Below are 24767 nucleotides of genomic sequence, written 5' to 3'. Positions count from 1 at the left end.
GACAATATAAATATAGTACACTATTTTTAAAATGGGGTGATTGACACTTATATGAAATATATACAATAGGCAAATTCATACAGACAGAAAGTAGATGAGAAGTTCCCAGGGACTGGGAACGGCAGGGAATGAGGAGTTACTGCTTAACGGTGGCAGAGTTTCTGTGCAGGGTGATGAGAAAGTTTTGGAAATGGATGGCGGTGATGGCTGTGCAACATTGTCAATATAGTTAATGCCACTGAACTGTACACTTTAAAAATCATTAAAATGGCTAATTTTATGTTGTACATATTTTGCCACAATAAAAAAAAAGGGGGTGGGTTAATGGGAAGAGCATAGGCAAAATGTGTTTTTAATGTTTTCAGTAATCATGTTGGCGATAATATTAGTATTAGATAATGTATAATATGGGATTTTAAAAAAAGACTAATTATGGAATATTTTAATTTCATCTTCCTCTGTGTTCTTGGTGTGGGAGCAAAGGAGATACAGATTTAATAGTGAAGATGTTAAGGAAAAGCTCAACTGTTCTTGAAATTGAATTGTAAGTGCCAATATGAATTCAGAAGGTACTTTATCATCTATCTATAGATCTATCTAGATATAGATTAGATACAAAACAGATTAAATAGATGCAGATAGATAGGTACAAATAGACAGGATGGATGGATGGGAGGAAAGAAGGAAGGAAGGAAATATATTCCTAGCTCTGTCCACTAAAAGGCCTAGAAATGATGACCAACACAGTAGTAATGATTATCTCTAGCACCCAGACTGTGATTGAGAAATACCAGCTCTCACTAAAACAAATCACGGCTTCTTAGAGAAAAAGCTGATTCCAGATTTTGGACAGGACTTATACAAGATGAGTCTGGAGAACTTTGTCATGAGTCAAAGTTCTGCTGTGTCATTTTAATATTGTGTCCTCACCCCAATCCACCAAAAGAGGGGCCAGTGATTCCCTAATAAGGCAGCATAAAAGTCCCAAGGTCGGGAGTCAGGGTTCCTCTCCTGGAGCCTGACTTCTGGGACTGCCAGAGAGCTGTGCCCCGGCTCAGAGTGGGAAGAGCAATGGCAGACCTGCTCCTGCCTCCACGAGTTTTTCACAGTGAACACTGCTCCATCCTGGAGCAGCCAGGGCTGCTGGCCATTTGCTCTTGTCTGTCCGACAGCCAGAAATGATCAAAAATATGTATTTATGAGACACTGCTGTAAATTCTTTTGATAGATATTTCTATATAAATGCACTCTAAAGCATGAAACAACTAGCAATCTCAGAAACTAGAAAAGAAATACAATGAGGACATAAATGCCCTTCTTTTAAATCAAATGTGCTTTTCCAGATGTATGCAAATAAATGGTAAATCATTTCACCTACATGGTTACCGTAAATACATAAAACTGTCAATGTCTGTATTATTAAATTACATGTGAAAAATCATGTCCTGGCTGCAAAATAAAACATTTTGTTCTCTGTGGGAAACCAAGCACATGAAGTACAAGCACAAATACCACATGAAGAAGAGAAGCCATTTATAACCAGAAGATTCTACAAGTATTTTTAAAAAGCCTTCGGGTATCAATAGAATTTCTGCATTATACTTATAGCATAAATGGCCATCTGCTCCAACAGATTGTTTAAAAAGAAATGGAGAAACCATGGTAAATCTGTCTTCGAACTTAGAGGTGAGAGACTCTATTCATGTGTTCAACCATGCTGGGAGACTCCTCCCTGCTGGGTTGACTGCAGCTCAGAGCAATCACTAGAAAGGCTATTTCAGGTTTCGCTTAGGCTGGCTGGGCTTCCTTCTGGAAACTCTCTAATAATCTGCATTCATGGGATGCTCTTTGGCAGGAGTATCTCACAGCTAAGGAAAAATTTACGATACAAATTATCACATTTCTCTGTTAATGAGGCTAAGGTCTGTGGTTCTATCCTACAGCAGAAAAGCTAACAGACTTTTTTTTTCTTTTTCACTGTCCTATGTCACATGCTAGCCACCATTCAAGGGGCCAGATGAAAGAGGGAAGATGAATCCACTCATTGCCACACTTGGGAAAACACCAACAAGTGAGCGCTATATTCAAGCATGTGATGACAATACACTATAACTGAGACAACACAGCCTATTAAATAAAGACCTGATCCCTTCCCTCAGAGCAGGTGAGAAAGGAATGCCTCACAAAATAGAGCGCCAGGGAACATGACGAGGTGTCCTGCGCTTACCGCTCTGAGTTCTCTCTACCCCGTAGACCCCTAACAAATACCTGTCAAAGATCCTCTGTGGCTGCATCACGCTGTTGACAACATGGGTCAGGTGATCCTGGGCTGCCACCACTTCTGGGGGAGGGTCATATTTATTCACTGCTGAAACCTTTTCCCAATGAGAAATGCAAAAGGAAAACAAATTTCATTTCTAAAAAGAAGATGAGGCTTAGATTTTCTTCAATAAAATATTCTAGACATGCATTCAGATATCGAAAATATTTTAATGCGTGCTCAAGAATCTTTGTCTTCAGTCTTATGTCTACTCTAACTTTCCTAAAACCTAAATAATGAGAATTATTTTAAAATATTCAGCTGGAGCCTCTTGATCCCCTATGTCTCTATAGTCCCTGGTTTGGGAGGGAAAAAGCAGAAACAAAACCTCTAAAGCCCAAGTTTACTTTTAATATAGTCAAAATTCCAACTTTTAGGATGAGAAGAAAGAATAAAGTTCACAGTTCTAGATTCCAGGTAGTTGGTACTGCAGAATTCTTTTCTCATGCCATCTCACCAAGAACTATTCACTTATCTCAAATTCTGCCAAAACCTCCACCTTTTTTAGCACAACTGTCTCTGTTCAAAGATATGGGCCTTTGCCTCACAACGTACAGTTCTCTATCCTCTTGTCTTTGTCATCCCTCTAAATACATTATCCTCTTCTACCACACCTTTACTTAGTACATGATTTTAAATTTATTCACTTCACAAAACATTAAAGGGGAAGAGAAATCTAATAAGTGCCTTTGAATGTGAGAATAATAACACACTAGCATGTGTAACTGTTTTTAACCAAGATTTCAGAAAGGCATTTACAAAATGGAATAGCTGCCTCTCAACATATTTATACCTGTTTTCATTCCCACTTCCAATTTGCATCCAGTGAAAGAAATCCCTCGTTAGTGGAGATTTCAGCTGTTGCCAGTCACTAAAGCATGACAAAGTAGCTACCACAGGTATGGGGGGAGGTAGGTCCAGCATCCAAGATCTGGCGACTCTGGAACTCCATGTCCGGAGGAATCATTATCTTAAAGAGCAGAATTAAGGACTCAAAATACCAGAGTCGTGATTTATTTGAGTACCTTTTCATTATGTGGTAGAATGGCATTATAGTACATTCCAGTACTAAATGAATTTTTAGAGTAACACAGAAAGAATCACACGCCCTCCAGATATGCTGGTTATCCAAGTGAACAGACTGCCACAATGCTGCCGGCCTACAGAAATGCGGCACTGCTTCTGCCCCCACTGCCACCCTTCACTGTACCAAGAGCAGAGCTTTCACTGCGTTCATGTTGACGCTCAGCTTTGCAGAGGGTCAAACGGACAGATCCCAGGACAAGGAAACACTCCCTATATAAATAATTAATTTACATATTGTTATGTGTGTCATTTATTGATTATATTAGTCCGCAGCAGGCAGCATGAGCTCTCGAGCGTGGTAACTCCTAAACATACAAAATGATGTGATTACATACCTTTTCTTCCACTTTAATCTTCTTCTGATCTAATTCTGTTAATCGTAGCAGCATAAAAATTACGAAGTACCAATATTCAGATTTTTCCTATTTAAAATATCAAGAGGACTATTCAGTTGCCTTTCTTTTCCACAATTAATAAGCACCAGCCCTCTACTTCCATGAGGCCTTTCCCCTACTTCCCCTGTCATTCACACACCACCCCCATAGGTCTCTACCTTTTCACGCTTACCAATCCCCTTATATTAACAACTCAAATGCAGACTGTGCCTGGTAACTTACAAAGCTCTTCAAATGTGTGAGCTTAATCTCCCTGGGAGATAAGCAAGATAGGTATGATCATCTTCAATTCTAGGGAGAAAAACAACTCAGCCTCGGAGAAGTGAAGCATTTCACCCAAAATGCCACGGCCAGTGATTCAAACCAAAGAGTTCACTATTGCAAATAACGAAACATTATTTATTATTACTTTTTCACTACTTATTTATTACTTTGTATTATTTTATATAAATTTGTATCATTTATTATGAATTTGTTTTACAATAAAAAATAATATTCATTTATAGAATGAATTACTTATTTCTCTCAACCATCTGCTGTGTTAGGATTACCTGAGTTTTAGAAATATAATTAAAGTTTTTTGTATTAAGAAGCCACATCTCTTTGAAGAGAAAGATATTGGTGGATGATAGATTTTAGAGATGAGAATGCACATGAAATGAATATACAAAGGTGTCTCTTTTGTACTTCAGTGTGTAAATGTGTCTATAAATGAGTTATGCGTGAAAGGGTTTGTGCCGTGTATTTATGCATATGCACAAGCACCCTTCACAGATCTGAAACGGGGGCTGATGGCCAGTTCAAGCCCTGCTCCTTTCTTTCCCAGAGGTGGTTTTAAATTGCCTGCCACTATTCCCATACCAAGAACTGTTTTTATCTTTAAATCTTATTTTTCATTTTTGATTTTGGTTTTCTGCCTGTCCAGACGTGTTCATCAAGACAGACACAAAAAGAATGGCACCCAGAGATGCATATAAAGCTAAGAGTCTGTGGAAAGGTAAGTGAAGGGTAGATGTAGAAAAGCAGAATGAAGGACAAATGGGCAAAAAGGGAGAGATAGAGGCCAGGGAGAAAGGACCTGTCAATGAAAGGAAAGAGAGAGGCCTAAGAAACGGTCATGGATCTTTGAATCCCAAAGGTGAAGAATTTGTGAGAAATACATTATTTTTTTCTAAAATCATTTTATAACAATACAAAATTTCACAGCTATATCCAGACAAATTATATTAGGAGTCTAATCTTAGACTTTCTTTCCCCTATTGTAAAACAGGAATCACATTCTGTCTACACCTCTGGCATCACGCATTCTCTAATGGGAAAGGACATTGCTCCCAGACGACCACACACAGTAGGCAGCCTCAGGCTTTACTCGCACTGACAGCGGTGCAGAGGCGCTACTTTGCTTAACCCTTCTAACCGTTTCCTGAGAGAAGGAGAACAAAGAGAAACACACTGTCTTCACGTTCCTGATGCTCTTTACCAAAAGTATTTCTTGAAGAACAAGAATTCCAAGATCGTCCTCATCCCCCTCCGCCGATGTAAATAATCTCTCACCTGAATTGGATTCCCTAGAAGACTGAGAACTCGAAGGAGGGGTAGATTTTCAATATATTCTATTTCACCCAGCTCAGCAATCTGTTTAATCAGAGAAACAAAACATCTTCAATGGACTAAATGCACAAAGATTATAGAAAACAATACAAGAGGAGCTACTTGAGATCCTTTAAATTCAACTTATTTTAAAAATTGCTCTGTTGAATATTCACCTTTTTAATGAGAATCCCACAGAGCTATGCAGAACAAGAGAATTACTGCACGCCCCTTCAATAAATGTGAACACACACAGCCACATTTTCTTTTTTTCCTCCCTGACCAGAGAACAGTGAGGTGTGCCTCATCTCAGCCATATTTATTTTAAGGCAGAAATAAAATAGTACATAGAATCAGAGAAATAATACCAAATGTGCATGCAAGGGCCAGCTGGTCTTCCCCACCCCGAACCCTTCCCAGCCCTGCTGTTCCCCCAGCTCCCTCCCCACCCCGCTTCTGCTCACCTGGCTATCTGTGACTGGGGAAGCCTGCTGACTTCATGCACATGTGTAGCTCTACCATTTTTTCAATAAGAAATTATTTTAAGGAATGATATAAATGGAAAATTGCATGACATATTTCTTGATGTGGGTGTTACATGGGTATTCACCTTAAAATTTTGTCTTAAACTGTACATTTATGTTTTATACTCTTTTTCTGGGTAGGTTATGTTTCACAACTTTAAAAAGTAAAGGAAAAAAGGTTGCTTGGTACTTCCTTAATCTGCCCAAGGATGGAGCTTGGGTTGTAGCATGTCTGAATTTTCCACTAAACTAAAGACAAAGAGTTTTACTTAAATTCCCTGTAATTAGCATAATTATAATTTTATTTCAAATGTAGATATTGAACTTATGCAGAAAACTAATAATAATTTTTTCATTTGTATGTCTCCCCAAGTCATCTCTGCATGCATTGCAAAATTACTCCAACAGCAGAGTCACTGACAATTCCCTGGTTATCCAACCACAAAACATAGCTAAAATGTAAACTATTCCCAAAGCAAAATCAGGGGCAGAACACACGTGCCATGTTCAAAGGATGCCATTTTCAAAGATATAAAAGGCAAATTCTGAGTTACAATACACAACTTGCACACGTTAATCTGGTTACAGCAACTTTGTGCTACTACACACAGCTTTCTCCATAACATGACCAGACTGTCCATTAGACTGCCATTTGAATCATCTACAAGATAAAAGGATCAATTTTTGCATGTTGCATTATTCAGGAAGGTGGAAAAATAAACTTGGTTCATACTGTTCAGTCAGTGGATTGATTTCCCTCTAGCATAGAGTTCTTGTGCTTGGACCTGACATGAATGTTAGGAGGAGGCATTTTCCTGCAGTCAACATGTCTCACCAACAAGTCCCGGCCACCTGTACTAGCAGACATTGCTGATGACAGTGGACACTGGCACTTTCTTTCTAACATGCAATCTCATGTGTTACATACGCATAAGCTATGAATCAGCTATCCCATTTCAAGAGGTTTATACTGAAGGGCTCATCAGACAGGCAAAAATTAGAAACAAGAACGTTTAGTCTAATGTTTTTCAGTAAAAGTTTAAAATTATCTAAATTCCTAAAAAACCCATCATTATGAGATTAAATGAGTCATACTACAGTCTCATAATAGGAACGCTATGCAACCATTTTAGAAGATGGTGACATCTATGGTGACTGACTTGGAAAGATCTCCTTGAAATGTTGCAAGCACCATGAATAAAACGATCACGGACCACATACAATCACATTATCACTAAGACATCCGCTGGGATTGGCTGGTCTTCTGAGAGTCAAACAAGAGGGGTCCAGCTTCCCTCCCAGTCCTTCCAAAGGTAGGATGAGGTGGGGAAGTGCAGATGGCAGCAGGTGTGCAACAGCATTGCTTTAAATTCCCATGTCTGCGGAATTAGGAACAAGCAACAGATACAGGTTGTCCTGTTATGTGCCCGCCCTCTCCTGCAGACCTCCCCACATTCACCCTCACATCTTCTCCCCTCAAATGCCAAGACCCAAGGCTGTGTGTCTCATTGCACAAGGTGTAGGGACACAGCACCCCAAAAGACCTAAAGTGAAATATTGCCAGAAAGCTTATATTCTTAAAGGAACTTCAGCTGTCTGCTAAGAATGTCAGACAGGCACAGTTGATCCCATATTCCTGTCTGTCCCTCTTTTTGAACCTCCTCTGCGCTTGTTGGCTACGCCCCAGCCCCTAGAAGCCTGTCAACTTTGACCTCCTAGGGAGAGCAGTTTAGTTGACTCTTTTTTTGCCATTTCCTTCTAGGCTATGCTCTCCGAGCCTCACCATCCAGACCTAAAGGGGCCAATAAAGCCTTTTTCTTAAGATAGATAGATAGACAGACAGACAGACAGATATATTGATTTGTGAAATAATGACACTAAGATTCAGAGAAGTAAAATGGCATTCTCTAAGTAACTCCCAGACCAACATCTTGCTTCTGGAAGAAAGAACTGAGGTTACAATAGAGTGAACATTTGGGGGATAAGTTTTAGATGTTAGAAATGACATCAAATCTAACAAGGACTTCATAGTGGAGAGTGATAAAGGCCCCCAAATCACTAGCTGATGGTAAACATTTGCAAGAACTTAAAAGAGATGTGCAAATGATCACGTGAAAGAACGCCGATGTTTCAATGGTGAAAACCAAGTAAATAATACTGATGGAAGCGCTGCCACTAAACAATCTTCCTAACATCAAATTAATCATATGAGAAGCAACAGCTATGCTATGTTGCTTTCAAACGATAAATTTTCCATCCCTGATACATAGTACTCTCAAGAGCATGGGAGAAATCTCTGAGGAAATCTTTGGATGGCTCAAAGAATATTTGGAAGTACTGTTGGTTGCTCCCCAACCTGCCCAGTGGGGAGCCAGGGAATCATGTTATTGTTACAGACCCAATTGTTGCCAAAGGATCCCCCGCTTTGGGACACGTGGTCACTTTTTTTTAATGGGGTCTCTTTAACATTTAAAAATTATAGGCTCCTTTCTTCACTTGATGATACTCCTTTTTCCTTAAACTTTTTCAAATGTAATTTGAAAAGTCTCTTGAAATGGAAGAGAACAATATATTATTTGCGAGGTCCTTTCTAGACCAGTGCTATCCAATATGGTAGTTATTAGCCCCATGTGGCTACTTACACTTGTACTATTGCTAGGATGAATTGAGACGTCCTGTAATGTAAAATATACACCAGATGTCACCAACTTAGTACGAAGCACTAGAATATAAAATATCTCATCAATAATTTTTATGTAGATTACATGTTGAAAATGATAATATTTTGGATGTATTGGGCTAAATAAAATATTGTTAAAATTAATTTCACCTGTTTCTCTTTACTTTTTTATTGAGGCTACTAGAAAATTTAAAATTGCACGTGTGGCTCACATTTATGGCTCGCATTATCCTTCCATCAGAAAGCACTCTTCTAGAGCACTACACTGTACCCTTTTCTTGTCTTTTCTTTTTTAAGATTGGCACCTGAGCTAACATCTATTGCCAATCTTTTTCTTCTTCTTCTTCTTCTCTCCAAAGCTGCCCAGTACATAGTTGTATATTCTAGTTGTAAGTCCTTCTAGTTCTGCTATGTGGGACGCCACCTCAGAATTGCCTGATGAGCAGCACTAGGTCGGCACCCAGGATCCAAACCGGTGAAACCCTGGGCTGCTGGAGCAGAGCACATGAACTTAACCACTCGGCCACGGGCCTGGCCCCCTCTGTACACTTTTCTGAAGGGAGGGCCATTAGAATTTCATTGACTGTATTATCCTGCAGGGTCAAGAACATTGACCCTGGAGGCAAACCATTCTATACGTGAATCCTGGCTCTGCTATTTGCTGGATATATAACTTTAGGCAAGTTATTTAGCCTCTCTGTGCCCAGTGATAATAATAGGGTTATACTGAGGATTAAATGAGACGATACGTGTAAAGTGCTTAGAACAGTGCCTTGTGCATAAGTACTCAATGAATAGCTCTAGGTTATTTTACGACTGTAATTGTTGTTGTTATTATTACCATCACTCCTTTTCCTGAATCCTGAGATGCACTGAGTTGGCATTTATTGAGTACATTCCACCTTTCCAACACCCCCTCGATAATTTGAGCAGCATTTTAATGGCAATTTCATGAAAAAGACACTAAACGCATATGAAACAGAGATTGTGCTAACTTCACAAAACCCATGGCATAGTGAACAAAAGTCAACCCTTAGAATCAGCTTTAGAAGTTTGACAAAACAATTGAATTTACAAATCAAGTGAAAATGAGGAAGAATAGTCTTGTCTGTGATTAAAAATCCACTGTTGCCAGACCTAATGACTGCTTTTTCTTGATTTTTAGAAATCTAACAGATGATAGCAGTTCATGGGGGAAAGAGCCATCAGACATAATTGATGAGCACTGTCACAGCTGCACAGAGAAATGTCTCCACAGTGCGTCTCACCCCAGGTGGGACCAAGGTCTCTTTCAGGGTCAGCCAGAACTTGTCATTTTCAAGAAGAAATACGAATTCAATTTCCTTATGAAATCTTTCAGAAACATGATTAAGGTATTCAGTAAGAGTGAAATCACTGGGTAGACCTTACTGCATAAGAAGTCAGACACGCCATGATTACAAGCACAAATGCTTCATTAGAAATAAAGTGTAGGGGCTGGCCCTGTGGCATAGTGGCTTTGTTTGTGTGCTTCACTTTGGCTGCCCGGGGTTTGTGGGTTTGGATCCCAGGTGTGGACCTACACATTGTTCATCAAGCCACGCTGTGGCGGCATCCCATATACAAAATAGAGGAAGACTGGCACAGATGTTAGCTCAGGGATAATCTTCCTCAAGGAAAAAGAGGAAAATTGGCAACAGATGTTAGCTCAGGGTCAATCTTCCTCACCAAAAAAAAAAAAAAGAAAGAAAGAAAAAGAAAAGAAAGAAAGTGTAATTAAGAGTGAAAGCCTGGGGCTGGCCCCATGGCTGAGTGGTAAAGTTCGTGCACTCCACTTTAGCAGCCCAGGGTTTGCCGGTTCAGATCCTGGGTAAGGGCCTAGCACCATTCATCAAGCCATGCTGAGGTGGCATCCCACATGCCACAACTAGAAGGACCTGCAACCAGAATATACAACTATGTACTGGGGAGCTTTGAGGAGAAAAAGGAAAAATTTTTAAAAAGTTAAAAAAATTTAAAAATTAAAAATAAATAAATAAATAAAATCTTTAAAAGAAAAAAAAAGACTGCAAGTCAATTTATATAATTTGTGAAATAAAATGTGCATTAAGCCAGATATGGTAATGTGAATAAATCCAATCCCCAACTCACACAGATTGGGAAGATACGCCATTGTTACCAATAGGATATAGGAATTCTTGTTCCTCTTCCCTTTAAAGGACAGGCATGCGCAACACCAGCCTGACGCTATTCCTGTCTCTCCACTCTCCCTGCTCTGACATTTCAGACGTTCCTAATGCCATTTTTCTACACAAAATTTCACAGGAACACATCCACTTCACAAAGTCATGTGCAGTTGGTTGCAGTTAAACCTTTAAAACAGTGTAATTAGGGATCATCAAATTTTCAAAAATTAAGAATTGTAAGTATTTGTTAAAAAACAAAAACAAAAACAAAATAGTCCTTCTGCAACTGTTGCTCTCAGAGGTTTTCTGGAATAACATTTCTAAGTTGGCGTTTAATGCAACAGCCCTTGAGAAACTAATAATGGGTTCTAACATGTCCTCTTGTGTAGACACAGAGACTATGACATCACCTTATTATCCTCCAGGTTGATCACCTCCAAGAAGTCATGATTCTCTAAGCCTTGGAGGCTACTGATCTGATTGCAGGACAGATCCACGATCTGCAGGGCTTTCAGTTCCTCCAATCCTGTGATCTTCTTAATCTGGTTATTGCTCTAAAATTGATAACATACCCTTAATGTCTTAAAGGCCTCCAGGAGGAAAAAGCATAATGACAAGCTTTCATTCTGGAAATTGGCCCAAATCTCTTAAAATCAGTAAGCCATTCTTGTTCCCCACATTCTTATTTTCATCACTCACCTTCTTAAACACATATACATAAACCCCAGAAAGAAATTCCAGTTTTTCAGCTGGAAGATTCAGAATACAATATTTTCACTAAAGTTAAAGCAAGATGAATGTTCAAGTCAGCAGAATAGACAAAAGTTAGGTAGTATAAGCTTTTAACATTCTGACCTAAAGCCCAATGATGGCATAACTCCATGTTTATCTTTAGAAATAAAAATTTAATGCAATCCTTTCATTACCATCACAATAAATCACTTGAATATTGTAACTCCCACAAACACTTTATTTTCAAAAACATTCTAAGTATAATCACTTCACATTACCAGGGCTGTGGTAGTGTGATACATGCTCCAGTTATTGATGCTCCTGTGCAGTTCCCTCCTCCTGAATCTAGGTGGACCTATGACCTGTCTTAACCAAAAGAATACGGCAGAAGTGTGCCAGTTCCAAGTCTAAGAATTAAGAAGGCCTGGCGGCTTCTCCTCATGTGTCTTAGATTCCCTGAGGTTCCATGTAAGAACTGTAGCTACTCTATCAGAGAGAATTTGTGGAGAGGTCACATGGAGTAGGAGAGGTCCCATGGAGAGGGGTGCTAAGTCTAGATAGAGAGGAAAAGCCCAGCCATTCCAGCATCCCAGTTGAGTCCAGCCCCCAGAAAATCTGCCAGCTGAATGAGGCAAAACCAGCAGAGGAACCACCCAACTGAACTCAACTCACATTGCAGAACTGTTAGCTAACAAAACGGTTAGCTAATAAAATTTCTCCACGCCACTATACCTGGGTGGCTCGCTGTTCAACAATAGATAACCAGTCTACGTTCTTCAATAATTCACACGTAAGCATCCTTTCAGACAATGAGCATAAAACAAAGAAAAATTTAAGACTCAAATGTCCTCTTTCCCAACCCCTACGTACCCATAACAATAGATTATAGTGATAACAATAATTTGCATTCTCTTGTACATTTTCCAACATACTCATAATTCCTTGGGTTCCTTAGCCTTGAGGTATAAGAATATACCACAGTAAATTAAACTTTTAGTTCAAGTTGAAAATCATAATAAAGAGAATTTTGATGTTTCAATTAATGCCATATTATGCCCATCTTTCAATTTTTTAAACTTTTAATAAGCACTTAAAAACTGAAAAATTACAGTATTCCTATCCATCTACAGTATTTTTCCTGGTATATGTTTCCTGGTACATTTATTAGCAAGAGCTCATTTTCATCCTATTTTTCATAAGATTTCATTTCAATAATGAGTAACATTTGTATTCATTGGTATAATTCTATGGTTCTTTAAAATATATTAATAGAATGTTGATAATCTATAAAGCTGGGTGATGGTGCACGGGGGCTCATTAAATTATTCCCTATATTTTTAATATGTTTTTATATGTTTGAAAAATTCCATGATAAGAAGGAAAAAATACTCACAATCCCATTTTGCCTAAGTCAAACTTCCAACTGTTCAGAGTTCAAAGAATTTCTAGAGAGTGATAGAAGAGGAAAAGAAAAAAACTACTCTAAACATAATATCCATATTAATGTAACTTACTGAAAAAGGACCTTAACATCCTATCTAAAATATGCCCACATATCAAACTTATATACAATATTCTTCTTCCCAAAGAACTTTGAAGTGCTGCGGATATGGAAGATAGATTGTAATAATTCTTTACAGCGTCTCTGATGGCTTTCAAAGTGGTAGATGCATAAAAGTAGAGTGAGGCATAGAAAAGTTTAATTAGATAGCCTATGGTCATCAAAGAAAGTAGAACTGAGAAATATTCTGAGTTGAAAGCCATCTATTCAAACTCTTTATCCAAAGCTGAAAAATTGATACATCACTCCTCAAAGTAGACATCCAGTTTCTGCATGAACAGTTCTTGTTTGTTTTATCATGATTAGCAGGGGAAAGGGGGCCTTTAGAGAGAAGCTATTTTCTTAAATAAATGAAATGAGAAATAGTCTTAATCTCCCCAATTTGAGAGGGAAAAAACAAGTGCCTCTTACTAAGAAAAAACAAATTTTAAAGTTTGGGATGCAATGCCCTTACTTGCTAAGGAAGGTGATTGACAGAATAGCCCATAAGCAAACCACATTTTTCCCTTACATTTATCATAAAAGTTGATGGTAGTGAATTAACAATGGTTTTGTATGGTGAATTGTTCTTTGGTCTCTAAATTGTCAAATAAATTATTGTCAATAGTAAAAAGCAACTGGCTTTATGATTCCATGAATTAAAAAATAAAAGCATTAAAAACTGTTGAAACAAATGTGTAGCATTTTATTTTCTATATTTTATTAACATTTGGAAAAGACACCCTTGCTATTCTCAAAAATTTTAAGGAAAATGAATGATGGCATAGTCTGTATTTTCTAGTTCATCTTGAGTGATGGGGGCAGGGACTGGGAACAATCCACGTAATCCATTTGTAGAAAAAATGTCTTTTATGCTTTTTCTAAAAGCTACTTGAAATGGAACTGTCAACATGGATTACTTATTTAGCTATTGAAACAAACTCTTAGGATAAAAGTGGTATGTGTTGTTATTCTTAATAATGAGTTCAATTCTCATTCCCTTAAGCACACCCCCATATCTCTTTCCACATATCATGCTCCACTTAAAGTTAATGGGAATGCCAATAAAAAAAGATATGTAAAGAAAAAGATAAAGTTCTAACGAGCTACAGATTGAATAGTCCATACTGCCAATAATCCTTCAAGACAGCATAATTTTAAAATGTGACTTTCTTTTATAATTTTAAAATTTACAATCTAACTTATCAAATTCATTTTGTTTATGCTTTGCTAACATGCCTAAGTGAACAGAAACCATGAAACCTTAGGGAAATTATTAAACCTTTCCACGCCTCAGTCTCATCCTCACTACTGGGAAGGACTTTACCCTCACCTAACTCACTGTAGGAGCGAAGGGTCATGGAAAAGCAATTCAAGCTCCAAGCTCGGGGAAAGAAAAATTAACACACAGCCAGCCTTCAGGTATCTGAGGTTAAATAAGACAGGAATAGTACATCGTACATGTCAAAAATCTGCAGATAACCCAAGACGTCATTTCAAACAACAGTCCAACACTCTTCGGTGGGATAACTGACATAAGAAATGAATAAGCTACCAGCCTCATGGCTTAAAGTCCTCCCTGTCCACTTTGTGACAGATATAGAGATATAACAAAGAACAGCAGAGCCACCCAAGGGTAAGAAGTAGGAGAGAGGAAGAAAGGAAGAAGAAAGAATCCTGGATAACCCAAAAACTGTATTATCAGCCCCCAAATTAGTGAGCTATACTGTTATTTAAAAAATACTGTGTATATCTTTGGAACTATTATGATCCTGTTGATTTTTTAATAAATTGTCTGTACTTTCATTCAGTCATAGTCACATAGCATGTCATGTAGCTTAAGAAGAGTGCTCTCTATGGGAAAAATCTTAAAAATTTAAACTTTCTGATTGGAATTGTTCATTTATTCTCAGCACTAATTCTGCTTTCCTAGAATGGGAGACTAGCATATATTAATATAAAAGAACTGCCAAAATTCAGCGCCCAGAGAACATCTTATTGTTCATTTGAGAGCAATGAAGTGTTAACAGCAATAAATATTATCCTTAAATATTATTTCATCAATAGGACATTAAAAAATTCATTTTTAATAGTTGTTAAAAGTACACTTTTCTTTTTCAGTGTAAAAAAGTCAATCTTTTTAAAAATTGAATTTGAGTACCAAATTAGAAAACCATTTTACTTTACCATGAAATATTGATATCACACGCACAAACACACACACCAGATATGGAAAGAAGCAAACAAAACTGAAGACAATAACATTTCACAAAGGAATTAGCTCTTTATAAACTTGAAAAATCCTAATCATCATTCATATACTTACTAAAACATTAACTAGCACTTCTATAAAGAATAACATTTCTGTCAGACTCACCAGACAAAGTATTTTGATTGGTAACACGCCTAAGCCAGTAATTGTTGTGATTTTGTTTTGGGCCAAACTAAGGTGAGTTAGATTGTTGCACAGCTCGAGTCCACTGATTTCTTCTATCTCATTGCCTATATACCGTGACTACGTTTAAGGAAAATGTTATTAGAAACATTTTGAAGAAAAAAAGAGTCAGTGTTAAATCATCATTAGAAAAATCAGACAACAGCATAAACAAAGCAGTGCTATATGCCGTATACAGAATGAACACTAATTCTTGAAATACATTTTTCATAGAGAAATTAATACTAGCACCACTTCAAATTAATTTTTTTTAAAAAGGCCTAGCTTTTGAGTGTGCTCAGTTGTATTTGCATTCACATGTGCTGATTTCATCAGCGAAGAAAGACATTTCAGAGTGGTTCAAAGCTGCCTCATTGGCAGTATGTTTTTCCTTGGTTCCTGAATGGTCTCCATGAGAAACTCCTCTGCTTTCCCACAGGCATGGCTTCTGACTACAGGGTCACCCTGGAAAGACAACATGTGCCCAGCTTTCTCATCCTCATAACCAGGTAGCAGCCTGGGAGATGTCACCTGCAGCAAGTGAGTGGTAAAAAAAAAAAACCAATACCCCGATAGAGAGAGGAACAGCCTTTTCTTTCTATCTATATCGGGTTCTCTTCTTCTTTTAAAATAAATGAGGCCTAAACTCTGCATTCATTTTCTCATTCATTGATTACATTTCTACTCATTGCTACAATTTTAACTTCCTCTCTTCTGTGTTCTATCCTTGTAGTCACCTAAAACTGCAAACTCACCCATCTCTGTTCTCAGTCTCTTTGGCAAATTTCCAGTATTCAATATCATTTCCCCACCAAAGCTCAGTTTTCCCTCCAAAGTAACTAAGACATCACCATTTTCTCAGCCACTTATAATCTTCAGGACAGCCTACAATCACCAAGACCTGGCATTTTTGGCTTTAAAACATCGCTTTAGCCTTCCTTTTCATTCACTCCTCTGCCAACTTAAGTCAGCTTCAGCACCAACAGGGACCTCTAACTTCTAATTCTTCCTGCCCTCAAGTCACCTTGCCCACTGTAGTCAGGTTAATTTTTTCAAAATATTGATTGGATATCACGCTTCAATTAAGAAATTCTCATAGGATGAATTCCAAGTTCCTCACTCTGGCATTTAAGGCCCTTCACTTTAAGCAAAACCTATTTATCTAATTTTTCCCCATTATAATCCAATGAGAATTCTCCATTCTGCCAGGTCAATCTTCTCAATAGTTCTGGAATGTACCAACAACTTTCTTACTTGGCAGCGTACCTTTTTTTCATACTACTTTCCTCCTCCTTTCTAAACCCTGCCCACTCTTCAGGACTTAATTTCAAATTCCACTTTCTTTTCTTTTTCATTTTTTTAACATTCACATTAAACCAACATGTTAAGTATTTCTTTTTGACAGATAACCTTATTTTCTTACTTCTATTACTTTTGTAGTTACATAAGTAAGCACGATGGACTGGAAGAACATACTCACAATATATATAGTAATGCATATGTATAAAAAACATAACATATATAAAGGATTATTATCTAGAATACATAAAGAACGACAATAAATTAATAGGCAAAAAAAGGCAAAACAACCCAACAGAAAATGGAGGAAAAAATATGTCCAAGGAATTCCAAGAGGAGCAAATCCAAGTGGCCAACATAATAAATTTATGAAAAGACACTCTGCCTCATCCACAGTTGGAAGACTGCAAATTAAGACAAATGCCATCCTTTACCCAGTGGCTTAGCAAACACTTTAAAGGTTTTGAAGAACAGATACTTTCACACTCCTGGGTGAGAGGGTTCATTATGATATAGCCACTTTGGCGGCAATTTGGCAGTGTCTATCGTAACTGTAAACATGTCGCAGCAATTCCAATTCTTGGTATCCACTCTAGACAAACCATTTCTTCCTCAAAGGCTTTTCTGGTCAACTTCTAACCCCTCACCTATCTCCTTCCATTAATCATAGAATCAACACATTTTTTAAAGAGGATAGAAGGGATCATAAGGATCACAAAAACAAATAGTTTTCATCATAATTACTTTTAGTTATCCTAACTCTATTACTTTCCAGCTAGGTGACTTATCTTCTCCCTGCTCCTACTGTTCATTTGCAAAGTGGGGATGACACCAGGTTGCCAGGAAGGCCAAAGGTTAGATCATGGGAAAAAATTAGAAAATGGGCGTGAATGAGTTGCACAAATTGTAAAGCACCTCCTAACTGCAAGCCATCATTATCATTAGTGAATTACAAGCACATGAGGCCAAGGAACCACATCCTGTACCTCTTGGCCAACAGCACAAAATGGACTATTCAAGGCCAGGATTGACTCTGAAAAGACCTCGGCCAGAGAAAGAGATAAATTAGGAAACTAGAAGCAATGACAATACAACACTGCCCAATAAACCACAAATTCCTAGATTTTCTTCATTGGTTTCAGATTCAATCCTTGGGCTGAAGCATAGTTCTGCTTGTTGTCAACATGCATTTTCAAATCTACTTTCATAGAGCTTCTGGCCAGAATAGTTCCACAAATAGACATTTATGCTCACAAACACTATGCTCCTTTCTGCTTCCATTTTCTGGGCCATTTAAATAATCATTCTGGAACTAGAACAAAGACCAGATTTTTGCAGATACGTATTACAATAAAGGATGTGAAATGTAGGATATAGGAGATTAAACTCTCATACAGCTATGGATGAAATAAAATATCCTTGTGGTAGCAATCTTTGGGAAGAAAAATTAGCCAAGGAAAACTTCTTCAAATGGCCATCTGTCTCAATTTAGCCGAGGAGGCAAGAGTCTTTAAGCCCTGTTTCAGGAGCACTCGTGTCCTGATAGCTCTGCTCCAAACAAAATGAAGATACTCTGAATTATGGCAAAGAAAAAAACAAATGCTAGTGTGTAGCTGAGTCAGGAAGCATTCCCATGGGAAGCAGGCAAGAATCAGAAGACTAGAAAACAGGAATCCTGAAACTATCAAGAGATAACGGGAATTGAAAAGGAAAGCTTGTTTATTGTGTACACAGTAATTTTCCAAGACGTTAGAGGCCAACCACAGTTCCCTTGGTACATCCAGCTTTGACTAGTACGACAAGACAGGTTTTAGAAAATTACTGTTGCATGAGCCAAAAGGAGTGGGAATATAGTTGCCTCACTGCAATCATAGCCATGGCTCTGCAGCCACCATGCTGTCACTCACAGCACTGGGGCAAAGGGTGAGGAATTGACTGAACATCTCTGTTGAGAAATAGGTTCATTTCAGAAAAATTGTCTCCTATTTCCCAACTCTTCACACACCCTTAAATTTCAAGGAATTTCAGGCGCTATAGATTAATCATGTTCTTGAGTAAAGAGTACCTCTTACAGTGGCACAAGAGCTTTTCCCCTAAGACCTCCCACAGTCACATCATATGTGGCTACCAGCAATGGTCATGGTCAACATGCAGGACTGGTCCGTACAGAGCTCTGAGCTGCAGCCAGCTTCCAGGAATACCTTCATCTCCTCAATCTCACATTTTCTTATTTTAAGAACCTTCACAAAATGTTACTTGTCCTCCCTCCTTACATTATTCTTTCATGTTCTTTTGTAAGTCCTGAGACTTTCTGATAAGAAGAAATATAGTCTGATAAATTGCTAAACTATTACAATGAATTAGCTACTGGGTTAATCCTCTCAGGTACATTTTTATTTTAAAAGGCCACTATCAGGAGAAAGAGACTCAAAGAACTCAAAATGATCTTACTGCATTCCAGCTCTAAAGTTTTACGATTCTGTGAATAAATCTTCTACAGTAGAATTTTAGACCCTTGTGGAAACTGAATGAAGGAACCCAGTGGCACATTAGCATAAGTTTACAGCTAGGGAAAAGTCCAACAATATATTTTCACATTTTGGCGATGCTGTCAGCAGTTCACAGTGCTTGACATGAATTATTCACTAGTTCAGTATTCGCTCTTATTCATTTGTCTACAATCATAAAATATGGTTTGGGTGTATAGAAAACAGTTACTGAGAAATAAGTAGGAAATCCATCACAATTCTCTTAGTGGAGAGAACCACAATGATGGCTTTAATCAAAACCAATCCTGAAAGATCTATATCACCTTACCAGTGAAAAATGTTCTCCACTGTAAGAGGGAATCTCTCTAAGAAATGAAACACACACACTTTAAATGGCTATACGATAAAAGTAGTAATTACCGAGTGAATTGCAACACGGGAAAAACAATGTAACTCAGAAGACTAGCCTCAGTTCAACCATTTACCAAATAATCTTGGACAAGTCACTGAACCTCCCTGGGTTTCAGGCTCCTCTTCTGTGAAATCAGAGTTAGCACTAGACAATCACTAAAGTTCTGTCTGGATTGAAAAATTCCATGTCACTTTTTAAAAATTCCATGATTCTATAATTATAAAATAAATTCCAATGGTCAGTCAATATTTACAGGTAAAGAATAAACTATACTCTTTCTAAAGACAAACAAATATTCTTATCCTTGTCGAAGTTTATCATCTTGTGATTTAGGATGATTATCAATTAGTCCTCAGTTATCCACATATAAAAGGACAAAACAGCATTATAAGATAAATTAAAAAGTTGATATCTTATAGTTAATTTATTCTGAGGTATTAACATAATCTACTGTAATCACATTGTCAGCATTACTAGCTTAACTGATCTGTTTTTATCTTAAATAACTGCTTTTTAATATTGATAATTACATTTTAATTTAACGTTATTTTAAACAGAAGTGCACTTTTTTCCCCTTAAGTAAAAGAGACATATATGCCCACTAAGGAAAGCTTGAACAAACATAAAAAGCATAAAAAAGATAACGCATTCAAAAAAGGACAAATGGAATGGCATCAGATGAGGAAAGCATGCCTTGCAAGGTATAATAGAGAGGACTGAAGAGCTTAGAGCTATGGTTCCCAAAGTGTGGTCCTCAGACCAGCAATATCAGCATCATCTATCTAGGAAGTTGTTAGACATGCAAATTCTTGGGTCCCACGCCAGACCTTCTCAACCAGAAGCTCTGAGGATGGGGGCCAGCAATAGGTGTTTTAACAAGCCCTCCAGGGGATTCTGATACCACTGAAGTTTGAAGCTTGATAAATAATTGTTTTCAAAAAAACTTATAATTTTCAGATTTTAAAAATTTTTAATGGACACAGGTATATCATTGGCCCATACATGGCCCACTTTTATTTACTTTAAATAATATGATGAACACTCTTGAACCGACCACCACCCTTAGCCCAAGAAGCAGAACATTAGCAGCAACTTACGTCTACCTCTGTGCACCTCTCCTTCACACCCTGCTGTCTTGCTCTCAAAGACAACCACTATGCTGAATTGTCTATCTTCCTTGGTTTTATACCTAATTTAAATCTGTTTTATTAACATTCATCCTTATTGCTGCATGGAGATACATTTCACTCATTTTCACTACTGTATGTTATGCTCTTGTGTGAGTACACCATAATTTATGCTTTCTCTTATCAATGAGAATTTGGGCTATTTCAACTTTTGCTTTTACAAGCAATGTTGCTGTGAGCATTCTCATACAAATCTCCAGATACATGTATGCTAAACTTCCCAAATGTAGGAATGAAAGTGCTAAGGCATAGGAAATTTGGATGTCCAACTTTACAAGACAGTATAAAATAGTTTTCCAAAGCGTTTGAATTAATTTCATAAAAATAAGGACGAAAAAAAGAGATTCTCTTGATCTACACGTTCTCCAACACTTGGTATTTTTAGATTTCTTAAATTTTGTCAATTGAATAGATATACTATCTCATGTGGTCTTGAGTTATATTTCTCTGAAAATAAATGAGAAGGACATCTCTTCATGTGTTTATTAGCTTATCTGATTCATTTTCTACAAAATTCTTTTTACGTGTCTTCTCCCATCTTCTGATCCAGGAAGATGGGATATATTTCTCTTTAGTTAGGTCTTTAATACCCATCAATAAAGTTTTATTATGTTCCCTCCACAGGTCTTATTCACCTTTAATAAGATTCATTTTTATTGTTCTTGTAAATGGTGTCTCTTTAAAGTTGTGTTTCAGAATTGCTTGTATATGGTATAGAGAAATGTAATTGATTTGTTTATCAATGTCATATCTAATTATCTTGTTGAACTCCCAAAACTCTACTATTTCTAGTGGGTTTTTTGCAAGTTTTTCTTTATATTCATTGTAGACAATCATACCATTTGCAAAGAATTACTTATATTTTCTCCTTATCAATCTTTATACCTTTAATTTCTTTCTCCTGTTTTATGGTGCCGGCTAAGACTTCAAAACAACGATGGATACAGGTAGCAATGGTGGGCATCCTTGTCTGGTTCCTGATTTTAAAGAATGCTTAGAACTTGCCCCCAATTAAGAAAAGGTTTGTTTCAAATGTTTTTATAGACATTCTTTATCAAGTTGAGGAAATTCCCTACTACAAGTTTATTAAGAGTTTTTATGGTGAATGAGTGCTAGATTTTATTAAACTTTCTAAATCTGTTGAGTTTCTACATCTATTGACATATGGTTTATTTCCCTCAATCTGTTAATGTAGTTTATTGACATTGTTGATTTTCTAATGTTAAACCATCCTTACATTCACGAGATAAACCTAACTTAGTAATGGTATATTATCTTTTTCATATGCTGTCAGATTCAGTTTTCCAATATTTTGTTTAGGATTTTTACACCTAAGTCATGAGTGAAATGAGTCTGTCACTTTCCTTTCTCTTATGCTTCCTTGTCTGATTTGGATATCAAAGTAACCTCATTAGAATGAACTGTGAATATGTCTTCTATTTTTAATCTTTGAAAGAACTGTTGATTATTGGAAGATCTGCGATTGACAGTTTGTGTCTGGTGAGCTTTTCTGCATGAAGATTTTTAATTTAATTTATTTTAATTTTTAGTGAACTCCTTTCATAGTCAAGGACTACTCAGGGTTTCTATTTCCAAATCAGCATTTTTGGTGCATAATATTTTCTAGGAATTTGTCCATTTCATCTGTTTTCAAATGTACTGGCATAAAAAAGTTGTCTAAAAATTCTTTTTTATCTCAAAGGTTTTTAGTCTTTTCAAAAATCTAATCTAATTGTGTAATTATACACAATATAATAGGGTTGAATGAACAAAAGAGAAGCATATTTAGTACTGTTTACAAACTAGCTTACTATCTTTTCAGAATTGTAAGCTATCTAAGAAGTTTCTTTCATTAATAGTTTATGAAGGGTAGTTTGTTTTGCCTACTTGTCTTTGCAGTTTTAAATACTCAGGTGAGGAACATTCTATGTTACATATTACATTCTAATTAAGAGTCCATGTTCTGATGTAATAATTATAGCTTTTTATACTTTGGAGATAAGATTCAATTGCTACATCTAAAGTCAAGTTAAAAAAAACCCTAATTACTTTCTTCATGATATTTGACATTTACAAAGTCATAATACTTTAGTTTTTTACATGGAAAGATAAATTTATATAGAAGTCAAGACTCTCATGACAGAAACGGTTTAAACTGCATTCTCTGTTTGGAGGCCAAAATACTGTGGAGTTGTTTTCTCTGGCAATTCCATGCTGCATATAGGAGAATAACTTTCTGAGAGACAGAGCACAGATGGTCCAACCCCAGACTGTCACGTCCCCATCCTCATTCAGGGTGCCCTGAAGATTAGAAGGGGCTCTGGAAGCTCAGTCTCTTCTGGCTGGTAGGAGTTTAGGGGGGCAGCTGACTTCTAGACCAGGGCTGCTCAAGCTTTAATGTGCACTCACATCACCTGGGGGTCTTGTTAAAAACGCAGATTCTGAGGGCCAGCCCCGTGGTACAGCAGTTAAGTTCATGAGCTCCGCTTGGGCAGCCCAGGGTTCACCAGTTTGCATCCTGGGTGCAGACCCACGCACCGCTTATCAAACCATGCTATGGAGGGCATCCCACATATAAAGTAGAGGAAGATGGGCACAGATGTTGGCTCAGGGCCAGTCTTCCTCAGCAAAAAAGAAGAGGATTGGGAGTGGATGTTAGCTCAGGGCTAATCTTTGTTTAAAAAAAAAAAAATGCAGATTCTGATTTCATAGTTCTGGGATAGAGTCCAAGAGTCTGCATTTCTAAGAAGTTCCAGGCAATGCTGGTGCTGCTGGTCCTCCTTGAGCAGCATTCTTCTAGATGGCCTGAGATGAGTGGATTTCTGAGCCACACAGCTTCTGGGCTGTCAGACTCTAGCTCTTTGCAAATTCAATCTAGATGACACTGAAGCATAAAGTGAGGTTCTGTGGACAGGTGCTGTTAATGTATACTACTTTTAGTTTGTCATCAAAAGATTTCATTTTCTCATTAGGCTACGTTCAGGAGAACTTCTCATTTCGAGAGCACCATCTAAATGTCTATTCATTGCTCATTTTCACACACAAGTTCTAAAGAGAGTGGTATGGTGTTATAAGCTTTCCATCTATGAATAAAGGTTTTTTTCTACAAAATATGTCTTCAAGAAAATGTACCTTCCCTTCTCCCCACATTTCAGCCCTATTACGAGTGTAGTGTGTACCAGCTGCTGCCACATCCCTGGAATGAGGCACCCAAGGGCAATCACTTCATTCTCCACTCTCTCCTGAAAAATCCTCAGGGAGGTAGAAAGATGCTTACTGAGAAAGAGAAGGTGCTGCTCCCTCATCACCCAGAGAACATCAGCCCCTGGTGTAAAGAAGAGACTCGAGCTCATTAAACTCACAGATCCCCAATTAACCCCCTAAGCTCCAGAAGCTGGAGGGTGCCGCCTACTTTACAGTAGGTGCTGTTTGCATGGGAGCCTGACTCGTGCAATAGATATGTTCCTGAAGTAGGCTGATAACCAAAAGTTGTTGGTTTTGCTTTTTTTTTAAATCAATACATATTTTAAACACACTAGAGATGCTCGCTATTTAAAGGGAGCTTGGTACGAATTCTTTTGTGAAATAACTAATCACTAATTTTCCTTTTGGCTTTATCTGGATTTTCAGATATTGAATTTATATAAAATAGGGCACGTGTTTAAGTAAATTTGAAAAGGAGCCAGTTAAAACAGAACTTCTTATCTGGTTCTAGACTTAAAGATAAGCCTATGTTAATCAGAAGAACGACTGTCCTACTTAGCTTTTCGGATATAAGATGCTCTTGGCAAGCTTTGACTTGCAATCCCACTCCTTGGCAAATAAAATCTTTCCTCATTTTGTGAATATCAATTCTTAATCATTTCAATGAGCCACACATCGCTAGCAAATTGCTTATCTGATGCTATTCCATG

The 24767-nt window shown here is 37.5% G+C and overlaps 1 protein-coding gene across 8 annotated transcripts in view; it reads right to left on the bottom strand.

The window, feature by feature from the left end:
* LRGUK (leucine rich repeats and guanylate kinase domain containing) overlaps positions 1-24767 on the bottom strand; it is a 108990-nt gene that overhangs the window by 66067 nt on the left and 18156 nt on the right. For 7 of the 8 annotated variants that reach the window (XR_011539585.1, XM_008520779.2, XM_070617742.1 and 4 more), the window contains exons 6-10: positions 15410-15534; positions 11171-11314; positions 5356-5436; positions 3742-3828; positions 2269-2375 (exon numbers count right to left, since the gene is read on the bottom strand). Coding sequence is in view for 7 of the 8 variants with exons in the window: in XM_008520779.2 (XP_008519001.2) it covers positions 2269-2375; positions 3742-3828; positions 5356-5436; positions 11171-11314; positions 15410-15534 (544 nt within the window). In the remaining variant the exon portion in view is untranslated. Of the gene's footprint in view, positions 1-2268; positions 2376-3741; positions 3829-5355; positions 5437-5855; positions 7295-11170; positions 11315-15409; positions 15535-24767 lie in introns of those variants that run through there. The other variant, XM_070617741.1, reaches the window with a different exon arrangement.

This window comes from Equus przewalskii, chromosome 4, assembly GCF_037783145.1.
Source record: "Equus przewalskii isolate Varuska chromosome 4, EquPr2, whole genome shotgun sequence".
NCBI classification, from domain to species: domain Eukaryota; kingdom Metazoa; phylum Chordata; class Mammalia; order Perissodactyla; family Equidae; genus Equus; species Equus przewalskii.
The sequence above is the reverse complement of the archived record's forward strand: the minus strand, read 5'-3'. Positions and strand labels throughout refer to the sequence as shown.